This window comes from Myotis brandtii, unplaced genomic scaffold (assembly GCF_000412655.1).
Source record: "Myotis brandtii unplaced genomic scaffold, ASM41265v1 scaffold699, whole genome shotgun sequence".
NCBI classification, from domain to species: domain Eukaryota; kingdom Metazoa; phylum Chordata; class Mammalia; order Chiroptera; family Vespertilionidae; genus Myotis; species Myotis brandtii.
This window is the reverse complement of record NW_005370733.1, coordinates 884,297-901,462: the sequence shown is the minus strand read 5'-3', so window position 1 is coordinate 901,462 and position 17,166 is coordinate 884,297. Positions and strand designations below refer to the sequence as shown.

The window sequence follows — 17,166 nt, the reverse complement described above, 5'->3', positions numbered from 1 at the left end:
ACAACAGAGCCCTGGCCGGCGTGCCCGCGCCCGCCACGGTGGAGCACAGGCCGCTGCCCAAGGACTACATGATGGAGTCGGTGCTGGTGACCCTCTTCTGCTGCCTGCTCACCGGGCTCCTCGCCATCGTCTACTCCCACGAGGTAGGGGCGGCCCTGGTGCACCTCCCAGCAGGCACCCGGCCCGGTTGGTCTGCGAGCCCCTCCCCCAGGAGCTGGGCGTCCAGCGTGTCCCTCTCAGGAGGGGGCGGGAACTGGGAATCTGTGCAGTGTCTCTGGCCCTTGTCCCCGCGGATGGACACCTCCTTCCCCTGGCCCTGCCCACACTCAAGGTCTGCTCCGGCGGCTGGACTCCCACAGCTCACGATGAAGCGTGAGTGGCTGCCCAGGCCCAAGGAGCTGCCATCCCAGGGGGCTGTGTGCACCCCTCCACCCACTCATTCCTCTTACCACCCAGCTGCCCCCGTCTCTCACCCACTTACCACCCACCCTGCCCCCACCATCTCTCAGTCTCCATCTGTTCACCCCCGACCCCCCAACCACTGCCCTGCACAGGGTCAGGCTCTGGGGATCCAGTCATGCCAATGGGGGTGTTCTGACAGAGTGGGTGAGCTTCTGGGGTCTCTGCCCGAGGCTGAGCTGGCCACGCCCTGACCCCCCCACCCCCAGCTCCCCCACCGTAAGCCAGGCCTGTGGGGAGAAGGCAGCTCTCAGGACAGCTCAGAGGTGTCTGTGAACTCTGGCTCTGCCACCAGCTGTGTGACCCTAGGACAGTCCCTTAACTTCTCTGAACCTGTTTCCTCATCTCAAAGTGGGGGCAACAAAGACACCAGCATCTGGGGTTGTTGGAAGATGTAGGAGACCAGGGCGAGGGTGTGGCTCGTGCCCAGCCCACGAGGTGCCCGAGAGCTGACAGCCATCACCCGATTGCTCCTGGGCAGGCCCCAAACTTCTCAGGGTGCCCGTTTCCCAGTCTACACTGGGGCCTGGCCCGACGGTGCTGCATGGGAGGTGGGGGCGCAGTGGGCTCATCCTCACTCTGTCTGCTTGCAGACCCGCTCGGCCCTGAGCCGGGGAGACCTGGCCCAGGCAGAGGAGGCCTCCCGCAAGGCCCGCTCCCTCGTGCTGTTCAGCCTGCTCTTCGGGGTCTTCGTGTCCACCAGCTGGGTCATCTACGTGCTGGTGGCCCTCTACCTCCCGTGAGGCTGGGGGCTGCTTCGGGGACGTCAGGATGCCCGACACCCACCCTGCCAGACTGCTGTGGACTGTGATCCCTGCTGGGGCCATCTGTTGCCTACAGAGGGGACCCGGGGGCAGGAGCGGGAGGGATTGGCGCACTCAGCACACCCGTGGCTGCCTCAGCCCTGAGGGGCAGTGTTCTAATCTGCAGTGGTCTCAGGGCCCAGGCCCAGCTGAGGAATGGGGGCCCCGGAAGCCCCATTTCTTTGGTGCCTCCTCCTGAGGTCTTCCTGGGACTGCTGGCCGGCCCGAGGCCCCTGCCTTCACCTTACCCCCAGGAGACCATCAGAGGGACCAGAAGTCTGTGTCCTCAGCGCCATCGGGGTGGGGGAGGGGCACTGCACTCCTGGCCTCCTTGCTGGGTTGGTCAGGTCGCAGGGCACAGCTGCGGGTTCCGGTTCCCATGGGGCTGGTGGGCGTGGCCTCCTCCCTCCGTAGCTCCTGGCTGGTTGGTCAGGGCCCTGCCTCTCACCCGCTGTGTCCAGAAACCAAAGCCATGTGTCTGATTCCTCATCTGCAAAGTGGGGGCAACAGCTGGGCCCCCACACCTCCCCCTTTGACTCACTAGAAGGGGGCACTGTGACCTACAGTAACTTCCTTGGCTGGTCCAGTCCTGGCCTTCAGAGCTCCTCGCTGCTCAAGGGAGTGGGCTTCCCTCCTCTGTAAGGGGCCGTGGCATGGCCTGCCCTGGACCCCTGGGCGGACCAGGGAGGGGACCCGTGGGTGCTCAGCACAGTGCCGGGCTCAGGTGCTCTTGGTGGTGATGGTGGCGGTTCCATAGGGTCTTCCACAGCCCGAGGGGAGGGGAGGGCAGGGCCTGAGGGTCTCACCGTGAGTAGCAGGGCAGCCGGGCACCTCCCACTCAGTAGATGGGAGGCCACTCACTGATGGGCACGCTCCTGCAAGGGCCCAGAGCTTTCACCAGATTCTCAAGGGGCCTGTGACTCAAGATGACAAACCATCTGCACGGAGAGGAGGGAGGCCCCGCTGGGCCAGAGAAGACTGGCAGCTCGCGTTCAATCGCCTGCTTTCTACACCTCTGGGTGCTGCCCACAGCCCTGGCTCCTGGCTCCTGGCTCCTGTCACCGGGTGGAGGCAGACGCCTGACTCAGCCCTGGAGATGCTGGGAGCCTTGGGCCAGGGCGTCGGCAATGCGCACAGCTGGCTGGGGGCTGGGCCAGTCGGCATGTCAGTCACCCTCATGCAAACGGCCCAGAAGAGGAGAAGGAACAGTGCAGAGGACTTGCAGAACCCACAGCAACAGCTGTTCATACTGAACTAAGTAAACTCCAAGGAAAGAAGTCCCTGGACCGTGCCCAGCTCTGCGGGTACGAAACGCGGGCATCTTGCAGAGGGCAGGCTCGGAGTCAGGACGTGGGAGCGGAGAGTCCGCATCTCTGATGAGCTCCCAGTGAAGCAGAAGCTAAGGAGCCGACTGGAAACGGCACATTAAATGGGGATTAAAACCATTAAAAACCATTCTGCAGGAGCAATCCATGGAGGCCCCTAGTGTCTCTATTATTCAACACTGTGTTAAGGTTCTAGCTAATGTAAAAAACAACAAAGTGAAATTTGTAGTATGAAACTTGCAGTCTGTCTGTCAAAACAGACAAAACGATTTTCTAGCTGTAATATCCAAGAATCAAAGAAAAAATTAGAATAACTCAGTAAAATAGTTGGATACAAAATAAATGTGATAGTCATTAGCAATAATCAGTTAAAATGGAAAAAATTTTGAAAAATTCCACTCACAGTAGTGATAAAACAGTAAAATCTAGAAATAACTTTGACAAGAATGATTTGGGCCCAAGTGAAGAAAATAATTCTTAATTATATATATAACTTTATATATACAGCAGGTCCCCCCCAAATGCATATACACTAATAGTTTTGAAAATGAAATGTATTTTAATAAACTGCCTTTATAATTATTCAAAGTGTGTGTGTACATTTTGGGGGGACACCCTATATATATAAAATTGAACAAAATATCTGGATAGGAAGATGTATAAGAATATGTAGCATTCTTAGAGATTTAATGAAATCCCAACAAGAAAACCGTTTTTCTTGTTTTAAAACTATAACAAGTTTTTAAAAATAGAAAGGAAATGTGTAAAAACTTACAATTGTTTAGAGAATTGAATGAGGGGACTGTTTTCCCTGGCTATTAAAGCTTATCATAGAGCTACAATACCTAAGACAGCACGGCCAACAGAACATCCAGAAAACGTCCCCAGTGTGTGTGGGGAGTTACTACCTGATCAAAACGGCCTTTTAACTGAGTGGGTCAAGGAGGACTCAGAATAAGCAGTTGGCTATGTGGTTGGAAAAAATTCTTCTCAAATTGTATGGAAAAGTGAACTGCAGCTGGATTACAGAGCTAAGAGTCTAGGAGTCCCACACACAGGAGAGAGCCCGGGAGGGTGCTGTGTAACCAGGGAGCTGGGGAGGCCCTGGGAATCTGGAAAGCCACAGAGGGAGGGGCCGAGAGATCCGGTCCCACAGAAGCAGAGGTCCTGGCCAGGCTGGGGACAGATCAGGAAGGCTGCCGCCTCCCTGTGGTGGGAAGTACACTGTGGTGTCTGCCTGTCGATAAGGTATGTGCCCTAGACTTACATTCGCGCATGTGCAAAGGACAGTGTCTGAAAGGAAGTTGCAAACTGCTGGCAGTGGCTGCCCGGGGACCAGGAGCGGGGGCGCCACGCATGGCTGAACCTGACGATGGGATTCATACGTCGTGTCATTAAAAATGAAGAAAATGCGCTGCCTTTGGCCTCAGCAGGCCCAGTTTTAGGGCTCGCCGTGGTGGAGGAGACTGTCTTCCGGAGGCTCGGGGCCAGTGTGGAGACGGACGGCGTCATGAGTGACTGTGCTGATGCGCCCTGGAGGGAGCGGCTGGGCAAATGGAACATGTGCAGTGAGAGAGAACGCTGGCTTCGGGGTGAAATGTCTGCGGCCAGCTGGGGTGGCACCGTGGTGCTTGCCGAGTGCTGAGGAAGCTTCCCGAGGAAGCCGTGGCGCTATCACCTCAGCCCAGGGAGAGGCTGCGCTCCCACCCACCATGGAGGGCCTTCCAGTCGCTCTCGCTCTCCACCCTGGTGTTGCCGTGGCGTGCGGTTCAGCAGCTCTGGGGTTGAGGCTGTGGCGGCGGCTCAGCGTGGCTCCGATGACTGACGACGTGGAGCCTGTTACCAGCTCTTCAGAGTCTCTGTATGACGTCCCTGCTCAAGCTGGTGCCCTTTTTTAAAGTCTGGCCATGGAGGTGGTTCTGAGTGTCCTTCCTTTTATCTGCTCATCGCATTCAGGGGCGGCAGGGCCGCGCTGTGAAAATTTGTAAGCTCTGGCGGTAGCTCAGCTGGCACAGTTCCCTTCTCATTCACACGAAGTCCAGTGTGGGTGGTGGGCGGCCAGTCTGGGCTCCTTCACGTGGGACTCTGCGTGTCAACCCCTGGAGTCTGCACGGCCGGGAGAGGCACACCCACTCATTTTGTTCTTTAGACTCTGAGCATCAGTGAGATCACATGGCATTTGTCTCTCTGGCTTCCTTCACTCAGCACCACACCCTCTAGGCCCCGGCATGCTGTCACAATGGGAAGACTGCATTCTTTTGGGGGCTGAGTGGTACATGCCATTCTATACACGCACCAGGGCTGTTACCCACTCGTCCTTTGATGGGCACATGGGTTGCGTTTAGACCCTGGCTATTGTAAATAATGCTGCAGCGGACAGTGTTTGGGGTTTCTTCAAATATTTACCCAGGCGGGATCGGTGGGTCAAAGGCAGTTCCATTTGTAACTTTTCGAGGGGACATCCATCCACTTCTGCAAAACCGCCAACAGCAGCCAGCAGGCCCGGGACTGGGATGAATGACAGGGCCCTTAGTGAGGGCACATGGGTGCCCAAGCACACGGCCAACTTACGAATGCCACTCTGTCCTTGCATTGCGGATGCGTCCCATGGTCAGGGAGGACTGGTTTTTAGTGCCGGGCTGGGGCTAAGGTTACTCTGGCGCTTCTGCGTCAGCATTCGCCTGTAATTTTCTTGCGCTGTCCTTGTCTGGATTGGATGCCAAGGTTGTATTCTACTCCTGAAATGAGGCAAGCAGTGTTTCCCTTGCTGTTCTCGGGGCTCGTGTGAGACGGACGCTCCTGTCTGTCTGACATAAAGTACCTGTTACGCCCGTCAGGATTTCAAACCAGATTTAACTGTGTAATGTCAAGTACCTCTTCTTTGTAGCACTTACCATGGTTGTGATATTTCCCTCGTGTGACATTAAATGAAGAGGATGAATGAGGTAAAGCTGTTTGCAAAGTGCGTGGTGCCCACTCATGCTGGGTGAGTCGTACCAGTGGCAACAGCTCACCAGACACTGCTTCAGGCTGCGGCTCGCTGAGCTCACGCGGTGGAAGCTGGGAGGGCCCCTTATAGCTGAGCAGCTGGGAACAGAGAAGGCACCGCGTACCCACGGCCACTGGCTTATGGGCGGCGGAGCCAGGACCAGAGCCCATTAGCCAGGAGCCATGTCCCTCCAGCATGTTCTGAGCACGCAGGACTAAAGGACCCAAACCCGACCTCACCGGTTCCGGAATGATGCACCCAGTGGACACCTGGGTGCTGGTGTAAATGAGTGAGGGCCATTTCTCGTCCCCTGGGACACCAAATGGCCACTGCACCCGAAGCCTGGCCTGGTGCATGGACAGACCTGGAGCCTCTGAGGTTGCTTCTGAGGCCTTTGACGGTAGATGGAGCCCAGGCCTCTGACAGGAGCTAGTGTGGGAGACACCACCCCAACAGCAGCCAGTCCGAGAGGAGCCACAGAAAAGGAGGCGCCTGAACCATCACTTTGACAACCATCACTTTGACACGCGGTAGCACACAGGTGGCTGTCACCTGTATTTATTTTCCTCTCATATAAAAGTTACACATTTGAAATGTCTGCAGGAAGCTGCCCTATCAGCCGTTAGTCGGGAATATATATTACAATGTAACACTGGGGGCGGGGTGGTGGGTGGTGGTGGGAGGTGCTTCTCAGGTTCAGTTCAGATGTGGTGCCAGCCTGCCCTCTCCTTCGCTCTACCCACCTGCGGGGAACCCAACCGTCCTGGTCATGTCTGTCTGTCTGTCTGTCCTGAAGATCAAGCCCCACACCCTGTCCCCAAGACAGACAGTTCATGGCAGGGCTGCGGTGCTGGCGTGGGGTTTGGTAACTCCCGGAGCCAAGAGGGCGTCTTAATGAGGCACGGGAGGGGAAGCCCGCGGCCCGCCAGTTCATGCACACATGGCACCTGCTGTCCTCACACCGGGCTCGCGGCGCCGCTCGCTGGTGCCTGGCCCTCTGTGCGGACCACCGCGGGCTCGGGGAGGGGGGGTAGGGCCACCTCTGAATTGAGGGAAGTGGAGCCCCCACCCCATCCCCACCAGCTCATGGCTGAGAACCGACCGACAGGCTGCAAACACGCCTTGTCCGCGAGTGGCTGGGTTTCTGAGGCCGAGTCTTTGCCTGTGCTATGGAGGGAGACCCGGGGGTGCCCCCAAATGCAGGGTAACCCCGGTTCCCACCGCCGAGGAGCCCCGAGGGCCCAGCGCAGCGGCAGAGTGGGCGGCTGGGAAGACTGAGACGAGGACCGAGGAACGAGGCACAGCCTAGAAACCACCCACACGCTGCACTGCCAGTAAACAGTGACTCACACACACTCTTAAATAGTAAAGTGACGTGTTCTGGCCGCGGCCGGCAGGACCACCGCCAGAGGGACCGTAACCGACATTTCATAGCCTCTCCCTCCACCCGGACAAACGAGAGGGGAAGGCCAGCCCAGCCTTGCTCCTGATAACAGCTCATCAAAACCACGAAGGACTCAAAGTGACACGGCTTCTCTACAAACAGAATCTAAATAATCAACGGATGTTGCTCTCTCCTTTTCTTTGTTCTGGGCTAAGCACAGTTAGTCCTGGAGTTTGCGTGACCAGGTACCAACCCCAGGACAGGTGAGCACTCCACCACGCACAGCAGAGCGCACAGGCAGGCCCGTCCCAGCCCACGGCGCGTGGGAGCTCCGGCCGACACCTGAGAGCGGCCTGCAGACCTGGCCTCGGATTGTCACCTCAGCAGCAAGAGTGGTTTGCACAGGAGGGCGGAGAGCACTGTTCTCGAAGGTGCTTTCCGAGCGAGCGAGCCTGCTCTGGGGTGTGGCCGGGCAGCCCAGACCCTAGCCTCTCAGAGACACCGTCCCTCCGAGGGTGAGCCAACAGTGGTGGGGACACCAGTGAGGAGTCCTTGTCACCCACCGTATGGAGCAAGGTCGGAGGGGAGCCCGTGGGCCGGAGGGAGCAGGAGGTGGAGTTTAAGGCACACAGCAAGCGACAGGAGGGGGCCCGCGGCCTCCACCTAGACAGAAACGCCCCTCCACTCCCCTCTCTCTGAATTAACTCACCCAAGAGCTACGAACCCAGCTCAGCTAAAACGCATTTCTTGGGGGGTAAGGTCCTCTCTTGCTCCACCCTCCCCTTCCCAGCGCCCTCAGTGCCAGGTGACGGGGTGGGGAGATAAGGGCAAGGGGAGAGGGCAGCCACTGCTACTCACTGCACGGCCAGCAGCCCGGTGCCCACAGGCAGAGGGCGGTGCTAGGGCCACCTGTCGTACCTAAAGGGCCAGGTGAGCGGCGCCCATCCTCCACCTTAGAAAGCAGGGCTGGAAGGCAAAAGGAGCCCCACCCAAGCCTGCTCTGCTCTCTGCCCACCCAGCTACATGTCCCTTCATTCACGGTCACCGGGGAGCAGCCCCCCCCAGGGTCCTTGAACCTCCACTCATTCATCATTTCAGCAGATCCGGACCCTGGAAGTCAGGGAGGGGGCAGACTCCGCGGCTCCCAGGTGGGAGGAGGATCAGGCGGGACGGGGAGGGGAGACGGACGTGAAAGCAAAACCAAATGAGAAAACCACCAGTTCACAATCGGCAATGAGACCTGCCTGCTGGCTCCGCGCCGGGCCGTGGGCTCGCTCGTGGGAGGAAGGAGGCAGGAAGCTGCCCGCACTCAGGGCTCCTGCCCGGCTGGCCCCCTGGCGGAGGCCGGAACAGCGCTGCTGCCACACAACAGGTCCAAAGTCCCTTCGGGTCTCGGAGCCGCACTCTGAGCCTCTGTGAGCATCCTCCTTGCTCACGGCAGCTGCTCCTAGGTCTTCTCCTCCCGGTCTGTTTTCCTCCTTGTTATGTTCCTGGGTTTGATTTTCAGAGAGAGTTCCCATAGGGCCTCCTCAGCCAGGTGGTCACTAAAGTCGTTGAAGAAGTTTATGATGTCGTCGTTCCTCCGGATGTCGTAATGCCTGGTGGGGAGGAAGGCAGCAGTGAGTGCCCACGACCTCTCAACGGCAACCCCCTACCACCCAGCAAACCGCTGTGGCAGGCGCCCTGCTGCCCACAGCCTATGGGGGGTCCGAGCTCCCCAGACAAGGTCAGCAGCACGCAGAGCCCACGCTAGACCCTAAAGCTGTGCCCTGCTTCCTGCAAGGTCTCCCCAGCGGCATCCCTGCAGCTGGGCTGCCCTCTCCAGGTGCTCCAGGGAGACCCGCTCTCAGGCCCCACTCCTGCCGTGGCCCACCCTGGGGACTGCTGACGCTGGACCCACCCACTATTCTGGCGTCCGGCGGGCCGGTGTGCCAGCAGACCAGTCACCAGCTTCCTTGTATGGGAAAGGGGATGGGCTGGCTGCCACCTGTGTGCAGGCGATGGGCCATCCCGTGCTGAGCCCCTCAGGCCTCCTGACAGCCTGGTCCTCGCCACCTCCCGTCTCTGCTCAGGCCCCAGGAGCCGAGGGCGGGGAGCACTCACGCCTGCTGGAAGCAGCGCATGCTGTCCAGGATGTTGAACTGCTGCCACCGTTTGGAAAAATTCACTTTGCCGTCAATATAATCCGGGTTCCCCAGGTGCACGAAGGTGAGGTCCTGCAGGATGAGCCCCCTGGGAGGATGGAGAGCCCAGTTACCCTCCGGAGGTGACTTAGAAGGTGGCTGCTTTCCCGGCAGGTCGGTTGGGCCACCAGGACAAGCCAGTGCTGATGCGGCCCTGGCCCCGGCCCCTGGGCTGTGCCTGAGAAACTACCAAAGCCACCCGCGCTCTGGGAGGCATCTGTCTCTCCCAGCGGAAGTCCCGGCTCCCAAACCCTGGGTCCCCGGGAAAGCCAGCTCAGGTCCTGGAGGAGCCTTGGAGGCCGGGCTGCTACGGAGGCCTCAGTGACTGTCTGGCCTGCAGGACCATCGGGGAACGGGACGCTGCAGCAGAAGCCAGCAGAGTTGTGGGCTTGCTCATGTAAAATTCATAAACGAACATGAGAAATAACAGGACCCCAAGCTGGGAGTGGGCAGGAGACAGAGCCCTCTTGTTAGCAGGTGCCTCTAAACACAGGACGTGAAGCCACATGAACAGTGGTGGCAGTCCCTCCACCTGGGAGGCCCAGCCCGAGGGCCCAGGGACCCGTCACCGAGCCCCCACGGGAAAGAGTGCAGTGCAGTGAGGCCGGGAGGCTGGGAGAGGAGTCGGCTGTCCAATCTGCGTTTCTCAGGGACATCCCATCAGACACCCAGCCCTGGGGCAGTGCCGACTGACTCTCCCATCCCTTTTGGAGACTCCGTGCCCACTAGCATACTAAGGGCTCTGATCAGACCTGCAACAGAAGCCTGTTTAGCTTTGATTTGCCGTCACTTCCTATATTTACTGACCACAGGGTCCCTCCCCAGGAAACACCTATGTACTCCCTCTTCCAGGGCCCACATGGAGGACACGCTCTCTGAGCTGCTTCATGCCAAGTGCTCTCAGGGTTCCTGGGGTGACCGGGCCCTCAGGTGGCTGTGGCGTGCAGCCGAGTTTGAGGCCTGTGGAATATGGCACGATGTACTGCGGGGGAAGGAGGCTGCCGCCTGTCCGCGCCTGGACGTGCTGCCTGCAGGCCAGGGAGAAGTGGGAACAGGACAGGGGGATGGAACATTTTCACGGGACCCCGCAATTCTGCTTAAAAGTAAAAGGCACTCCTTGCCACACAGTTTACAGAGAGGAAGGGAGAGAGATAGAGAGTTAGAAACATTGATGAGAGAGAAACATCAATCAGCTGCCTCCTGCACATCTCCTACTGGGGATTGTGCCTGCAACCCAGGTACATGCCCTTGACCGGAATCGAACCTGGGACCTTTCAGTCCGCAGGCCGACGCTCTATCCACTGAGCCAAACCGGTTTCGGCGCCACACAGTTTAGAGTTGAGACAGTACAAATGTCTTGGTTGGACCCTTAGCGCAGGTTTCTCAGGGAGCCCAATACAGCATCTCCAGAGCAACCGAGGGGCAAACCCGGGCAGGGCTTCTACTCACAGGTACGGGATGCATGGCGGCTCCACCTCCGAGAGGGCGGCCCGGTAGGCGCGGAAGGAGGACGAGCTGTCAATCAGCGTGCAGTACTCAGCCAGGCCCTGTGCAGGAGGGACGTGGAGTCTGTGAGCCCTGGGACAATGCTGGGCACAGCCCGGCCCCTCCTCGCAGACCAAGTCGTCCCCTACCCTCTGCCAATGCTCGAGGGTACCCACACACACACACACCCAGAACCAGACCTGGGCTCTGCCCAGCCGCGGGGAGACCAGGCCTTCTGGGGCCACCTCCCTGGAGCACCTTGCAGAGGGCCTGCTGTGCCTGCTCGGCCCGTGACTCCTCCCCGTCAGCACCCGCCACGTGCACAGGACCTGGAGCTCGGGCTCCCGCTTGGCTGTGCCCGACTACAGCCCAAGTGAGCCTCTAAAGCCCACACTGCACCGGCTACTCCAGCTCCGAGCCTTCCTTTGTTCTCCCTGCGCTCAAGGCCAAGTCCGCCAGGTTGGCAGGTGACCTCACCTCACTGCTCCTGCACGCAGCCTGGGCTCTTGTCTGGGAGACTCAGCTGATCCTGCCTTTTTGCCTGCTAGGTGCCTCTCCCTCTGATGGGTCACCTCCTCCAAGAAGCCATCCCTGCCTCCTGAGGACCTCATGCTTTCCTGGAGCAACGGGTGTGGAGGTCCCACTTCCCCAAACAATACTGTTTTATACCCGTCCTCGTATGTCACTCCAGACAGCCCCGGGCGGCCCAGCCAATGCTCAGCCCTGGGGGCTGGGCCTCCACACAGAATAAAGGTCCAGTCCCTTGGCAGGCCCCCCAAGGCCACCGTGATCAGGGCCAGTCCCCCACAGCGACATGGCCACTGGCCACGCTGGTCCTGTCCTGCTGCCTGAGGCGCCAGCTCCAGTCTGTGCACTCCTCTGGCCCTGATGGGCATCGCCTCCCTTCCCAGGAAGCTCCGACTCAGGGCCTGGCCTCACCAACACTTCCCCAGGGCCTCCCTGACCAGGCTCACTCAACACCCCATCCTTTTCCCTTTAGCACTTACCCTGAAGAAACCCACCAATAGCATGTCTGTCTGTTCACAATGCCTAATGCAGCCCGCCCAGAGCAGCCTTCTAGAAGCACAGGCCGAGGGAAGGAAGGAGCAGGTGCACTGGGACCAAGGCACAGCCTGTGGCGAAGGATGCAGGACGATGTGATGTCCCAGCACCAAACACGCCCCTCAGGGCCCAATGACTGCAGGTGGGAGACTAGGGCAGGCGGGGGTGGGCTGTCCCCGCCACACAGTTGGGCGCTGGCAGAGCAGGGACCCAAGCCCAGTCTCCATTCCTGTTCTGAGCTCACCTCTGAGGTCTGCTTCTGCCACTCGAGCCTGCGGATGGGCGCTGAGTCCAGCGCCGAGAGGATGGCCAGGTAGGAGTTGAAGTTGTTGAGCTTTCGTAAGTGCTGCAGAGAGAGGCGAGGGGCTGTGAGGGCGGGGCGGGGTGGGGCTGAGGAGCAGGCTCGGGGCAGGGCTCGGTTACCTTCATGATCTTGATGAACTTCAGGAGCAGCCGTTCCCTGTCCTGGGCCTTTTCCTGCAACATGATGATTGACCGGACCCTGCAGGACGGGGAAGGAGAGCTGAGCTGACTGCACTCCCTCAGGGCCCCGTGCGGTCCTGGTGGAGACGGCCCAGCCGGACGCTCCATGGCTTGTCTCAAGTGCCCCAGGCTTGGCAGCACCAACTGCAGCCCGTCTTGGCTCTCAGGAGCTCTCAGAACCCCAGGGGGAGGCAACAGGCCACAAGAGATCTGGCGGCTGGTGCCAAACACCAGGATGGGGACCTCCGGCCACGCGGGCTCTGAGGATGCCAGCAGAGCTCTCCTGAGCAGAGCGGAGCGAGCACCACTGGGATGGACTCTGGCACAGTCTCAGGACCAGCTCAGCGGGGGCAGGCCTGTGGGTTCAGAGGCCACCTTGCCAGACACGAACGAGGGCACCGCTCAGAACCTTAGCATCCAAGGCAAAGCTAGCCTCGCACAAGGACCTCACGGTGACCCGGACGCCCTGTGATCTCCCCACAGCCCCTGCCAGTCACTGGGAGGAAGGGTCACCTCTGCTTTGCCTCTTCTGCCCATTGGAGGGCGCCTATACTCATCCACCTGCACCCCTCCTAGGCGGACCCCCAGGGGTGTGCTGGGAGACCTGTGCCCAGCACGGGGCTGGGTCTGAGGCCGAGCTCAGGGCCATGTGTGGCTACAAACGGCCGTGCCGTGTTGGGGAGAAAGGAGGGAAAGCTGGGGATGACCTGATTTCTCACGAACAAGCAGCCCGTGGAGCGTTTTAAAAATATTAACCACCCCTCGATGGCTGCGGAGGGCTGTATGCAGTGAGGACGGCACGGCCGCTGCGCCCTGACCACCTCTCGGATGCTGAGAGGCTGTGGGCGCTTTTGAGTCATGCCTTGAAGAGCCGACAGTTCTGTTCTATGTTACATTATTAATACACTTCTGGGCTCCATTTTGCTTTACCGATTAAAGGCTACACGAAAGTATTAATGGCCACCACTCCTGCAGGCCCGCTTTCGGGCAGTCAGTGTGAGGAGGAGCCCTGAGGCTGCCCGCCTGGCAGTGGGGAGACTGCAAGGACCAGTGTGGGGGGAGGGTGTGTGTGTGTGTGTGCAAACGTCACCCGTGTCTGCAGACACTGGCACTCGCTCCAGGACCTTTCCCTGCCGCGCCTGGCTCCTCAACCAGCCTCTGCTCTAGGTGCCCCTTGCTCTGCTGCCCAGTTCACAGTTAACGCCCGCAAGGCCGAGAAGGAGCTGAGGGATGAAGCATCGGAGCTCTCCCCAGGACAACTGCCGCGGGCGGGCTCCGTGCCATGGCCTTACCAGTAGGACATGTTGTTGAAGTGCTCCGTGAACTGGGTCAGGTTGGGGCTCTTCTCCTCGTTCTGCTCTTTTGCCCAAAGCAAAACCTCAGGAATCTGAAAAAAGGAAGTAGACTGGGTGGGGCTGGACCCGCTGGCTGTCCCGTGATGGGAGTTTCTCTCATTCAGGGACAAGCAGCGGTGGCTCCCCCGGCAGGGCCAGTCTCCTCCAAGTCCCGCCCACGCGTACCTCTATTTTATAAAAGAGCTCGGCATCCAGCAGGGTCAGCTGTTCGGCTATTTCATGGCTGTGAAAGTCATGCAGGGTCCCTGGCCTGGAAGACAGATGCCCGAGGTGAATGTACAGGGACAGCTGGAGCAGAGAGGGCCTCGCAGCTAGGACTGGAAGGAGCGACCGCTTGGACCATGGTGCTGGCCCCATCTCCTGCCACTACTGGGCGGGTCCTGCAGGTCCCCTTGTGAGCCCATGGACAGCTCAGCTGCCCGAGAACGCAGGGCGCAGGGGGACAGAGATGGTACCATGCGAACGCAGGCGGAGACAGTCACTAACAAACATCTCCGGCTCGGGTAGAGGGGCAGGCAACACACGGGACCCACATACAGGGTCTTGGGAACGTTCAGGATGGCACAGCGGGGCTGGGTGAGAATTAACAGCTGCCACCTGAGTGCTGGGAAGGAAATTCATTAAGAGCTGACCACAGCCCATCTGTCTCCGGCCCTGGTAAGCGGCCACTCACCCTGGTGCCCCACTTCCTGGTAAAAGGTGGCTCACCGATGCTACTCACAACCCTGGGAAGAGGCTCCGCCCAGGGAACCCGCTAGGTCAGGGGTGGGCAAACTTTTTGACTCGAGGGCCACAATGGGTTCTTAAACTGGACCGGAGGGCCGGAACAAAAGCATGGATGGAGTGTTTGTGTGAACTAATATAAATTCAAAGTAAACATCATTACATAAAAGGGTACGGTCTTTTTTTTTTTTTTTTTTTAGTTTTATTCATTTCAAACGGGCCGGATCCGGCCGCGGGCCGTAGTTTGCCCACGGCTGCACTAGGCTGTCCCTGAGCCACCTCGTCAGGGCCTGGCAGAACTGGGGCGTGAGGCTGGGGCTGGGGAGGTGCACTAAGGAAACGGGCGCAGAGGTAGCTGCTGGGCACAGCTCTCACCAGAGGAGGCAGGGGCAGAGGGGCTGTGGGCGGACACGGGCAGCTCACCTGGCTGCTACGCCCCTGGCTGCCAGGGGCTGGTCGGAGTGGGCACACCTGAGCAGCTTCTTCTGGTCCACCTTGTCCAGGATGTTCTTGCGGAGCACGCGGGCCAGGCTGAGCTCCCCGCTGCACACCAAGCGGAAGACCAGCTCCATCAGCAGCTTCAGGATCTCCTCTGTCAGCTCCACCAGGCTGCAGGGCCAGGGCCACGGGTGAGGTAGGGACACGAGGAGGGAAGGGGGCTGCTGCCACAGGGACAGGGGACAGTGCCCGCATCCTTGCAGGTGCTGGGGGTGGCCCAGTGGTAACAAGTGACCACCATCCTCTCAGCAAATGCTTGCTGGCCCCAGACAGGCCTGGAGGCCATGCGGGGCCTGGGCTGAGGAGACAAACCCCCGGGAAGCCCTGCCCCGAGGAGCTCCTGGTTCTTCGGGGAGGACTCCCTAACGGTCCTGGCCTCAGACTCGATGCCACAGGACGCTCAGCACCTCCCGTGCGCGGCCCTCGCCATAGCCGGGGGCACAGGCCAGGCTCCGCACTAGCAGAAGGGAAGCACCTGGAAGGCAGGGCCCGGGCATTTCCTTCCCAGCCTAGGAAAGGGCCGGCGTGATGGGTTCTGCCAATAATGGAACTGCAGCCTGAGCGCGAGGAGGGGGCAGAGCATGGCCCCGCTGGAAATCAGGGCAGGGCCAGGGCTGGCCTGCGGGGATGGGTCACTTCTGAGCAGGCTGGGGGCGCCCTGTCCAGAACTGTGGGCACGTAGCCGGGGAGGAGCAGGTGGGACGTCACAGGATGCTGAACGCAGGGGAGAAGCCGCTCCGTGGCCGCGATCCAAGGGCCGAGCACTCACCACAGCTCGTCCACCACCCGCACCAGCACAAAGAACGTGTTCTTGCTGACGCGCTTCTTGAACGTGTCGGCGAAGGGAGAGAACTTCTCGTATGTGGAGCGTGGGTTAAAGAAACAGCTGTTCTCACACGGAGGGACGGGGGACAGCTACCATTTACTGAGGGCTACCACGTGCCAGGGAGCGGAGTGAGGCACTGCCACCACTGGTGGGGGAGGGGTGGGTGGGCACAGGCCTGTAAAGTGGGTGTCAACCCAGACCTCAGACTGTCCTTAGCCACTCCCTCTCCTGCCCGCAGAACCGTCTCTACCACTCGCCCAGGCCCACCTTTCTGTCGGGTTCAACCGCGGTTCCTGCTAGACTTTCTGAAGCGCCAGGGGCTGCCTGGCTGAGCCTCGAGTAGAGGACAGTGGTCACAAGCAGATGCCTGAGCCCTGGCTGCGGGGAGGTGCAGAGCCCAGACATGCTTCCTGCTCTTGCCATGAGTTCCCATGTCTTCCCAGAGCCAGAGCCCACCCCCACCCCGCCTCCCCCCACAGCCCTTCACACCCAACCGCCTCCAGCAGCTCCCGAGGCCACGCTTTCTGCCTCGAGGGCCACATTTCTGCGTCCCCTGCAGACCCTTCTCCGCTCCGCCTGGTGATGGGAGTGTCGGGAAGGACGTGCGTATGCCTATTGGCAGCATATTGGTTGCTTCAAGCCTGCGAGCAACTGAATGTGTGAGGCTGGGGAGCCTGTCTCTGTGGACGGGACCGTCCACTTCAGGGTCGAGGGGCCAGGACCTCGGGCAAGGGCAAGGGGAGAGTGGAAGTCACGCTGTGCGGGAGACAGGAGGCCAGCAGGGGATGCTTCAGGGCACACAGGATGGGAGGGAGCTGGAGCCCCAGACTTCCTACCCCAGTGACAGCGCTGTCCAGCAGATGGCAGTCACGGGCTATGACTCGAGGACGGGGCCAAGGAGCAGTGGACCCTGGGCTGGCCCACTCTGGGGGCAGGATGGGCCCTGGGCCAGGACTGCAGGCAGTGGTCCTGGGAAAGGTGGTTCGTGGGCGGATGTGGAGGGGGAGGAGCCATTCTTTCGTGGACGTGCAGTTGTCCACAGCCACGTCTGCCACCAGGCGGAGTGGCCATGCCCACCCAAGGCTGTTCAATTGAGTCTCATTCCCTCATCCGCACATTTGCAACTATCACCCCAACGCCCTGGAGCTCAGCTCAGAAGCTGCAGGTGCCCACTTGCTGGGTCTCTGCAGGGGCCTCCACGTTCCCGCCCTCAGGGCGTCAATTCTAATGGTTTCAGAATCACCCGTCACCACATGCCACCTGCCACCTGCCCCCGCGGCCTCACTGTCCCAGGCACAGCACACCTCACACAGCCCTTTGGCAGGTGGGAAGGAGGCCTGAGGCCCCAAAGCCGGACGTGGGGCCGCCTCCCTGCCTGCTGCCCTGCGTGGCCATGCCCCTCTCCAGCTCTGGGCCCGCGGTGCCGTGGGAGTGGAAAGGATATCGGTACTGCAGCTTCTTGATGAGCTCCTCGGGGGTGATGAAGGTCCTGTAGGTGGTCAGGAAGGCCTCACAGTACAGCACCAGATCTGGAGGGAAGGACGCGTGGTTATGAGGTGGCTGCAATGTGCCCCCGCCTGGTGGACACCGA

At 60.1% G+C, this 17,166-nt stretch overlaps 1 protein-coding gene and 1 long non-coding RNA gene across 7 annotated transcripts in view; one reads left to right on the top strand and one right to left on the bottom strand.

The window, feature by feature from the left end:
* The first annotated feature begins 6 nt into the window (after window positions 1-6).
* On the top strand, window positions 7-5,537 carry LOC106724049. Its single transcript, XR_001359797.1, has 2 exons — window positions 7-143; window positions 1,053-5,537. It is a non-coding gene; the product is annotated as an uncharacterized LOC106724049 (long non-coding RNA).
* Window positions 5,538-6,100: 563 nt separating this feature from the next.
* RAPGEF1 (Rap guanine nucleotide exchange factor (GEF) 1) overlaps window positions 6,101-17,166 on the bottom strand; it is a 93,996-nt gene continuing 82,930 nt past the window's right edge. For 2 of the 6 annotated variants that reach the window (XM_014529885.1, XM_014529886.1), the window contains 11 exons: window positions 17,020-17,104; window positions 15,519-15,611; window positions 14,675-14,860; window positions 13,694-13,778; window positions 13,466-13,560; window positions 12,114-12,192; window positions 11,935-12,036; window positions 11,636-11,761; window positions 10,593-10,690; window positions 9,064-9,192; window positions 6,101-8,558 (listed from right to left, as the gene is read on the bottom strand). In XM_014529885.1, coding sequence (XP_014385371.1) covers window positions 8,408-8,558; window positions 9,064-9,192; window positions 10,593-10,690; window positions 11,636-11,761; window positions 11,935-12,036; window positions 12,114-12,192; window positions 13,466-13,560; window positions 13,694-13,778; window positions 14,675-14,860; window positions 15,519-15,611; window positions 17,020-17,104 — 1,229 coding nt within the window. In that variant the 3' untranslated portion in view covers window positions 6,101-8,407. The remainder of the gene's footprint in view (window positions 8,559-9,063; window positions 9,193-10,592; window positions 10,691-11,635; window positions 11,762-11,934; window positions 12,037-12,113; window positions 12,193-13,465; window positions 13,561-13,693; window positions 13,779-14,674; window positions 14,861-15,518; window positions 15,612-17,019; window positions 17,105-17,166) is intronic. The other 4 variants (XM_005882139.2, XM_014529888.1, XM_014529887.1 and 1 more) reach the window with 3 other exon arrangements.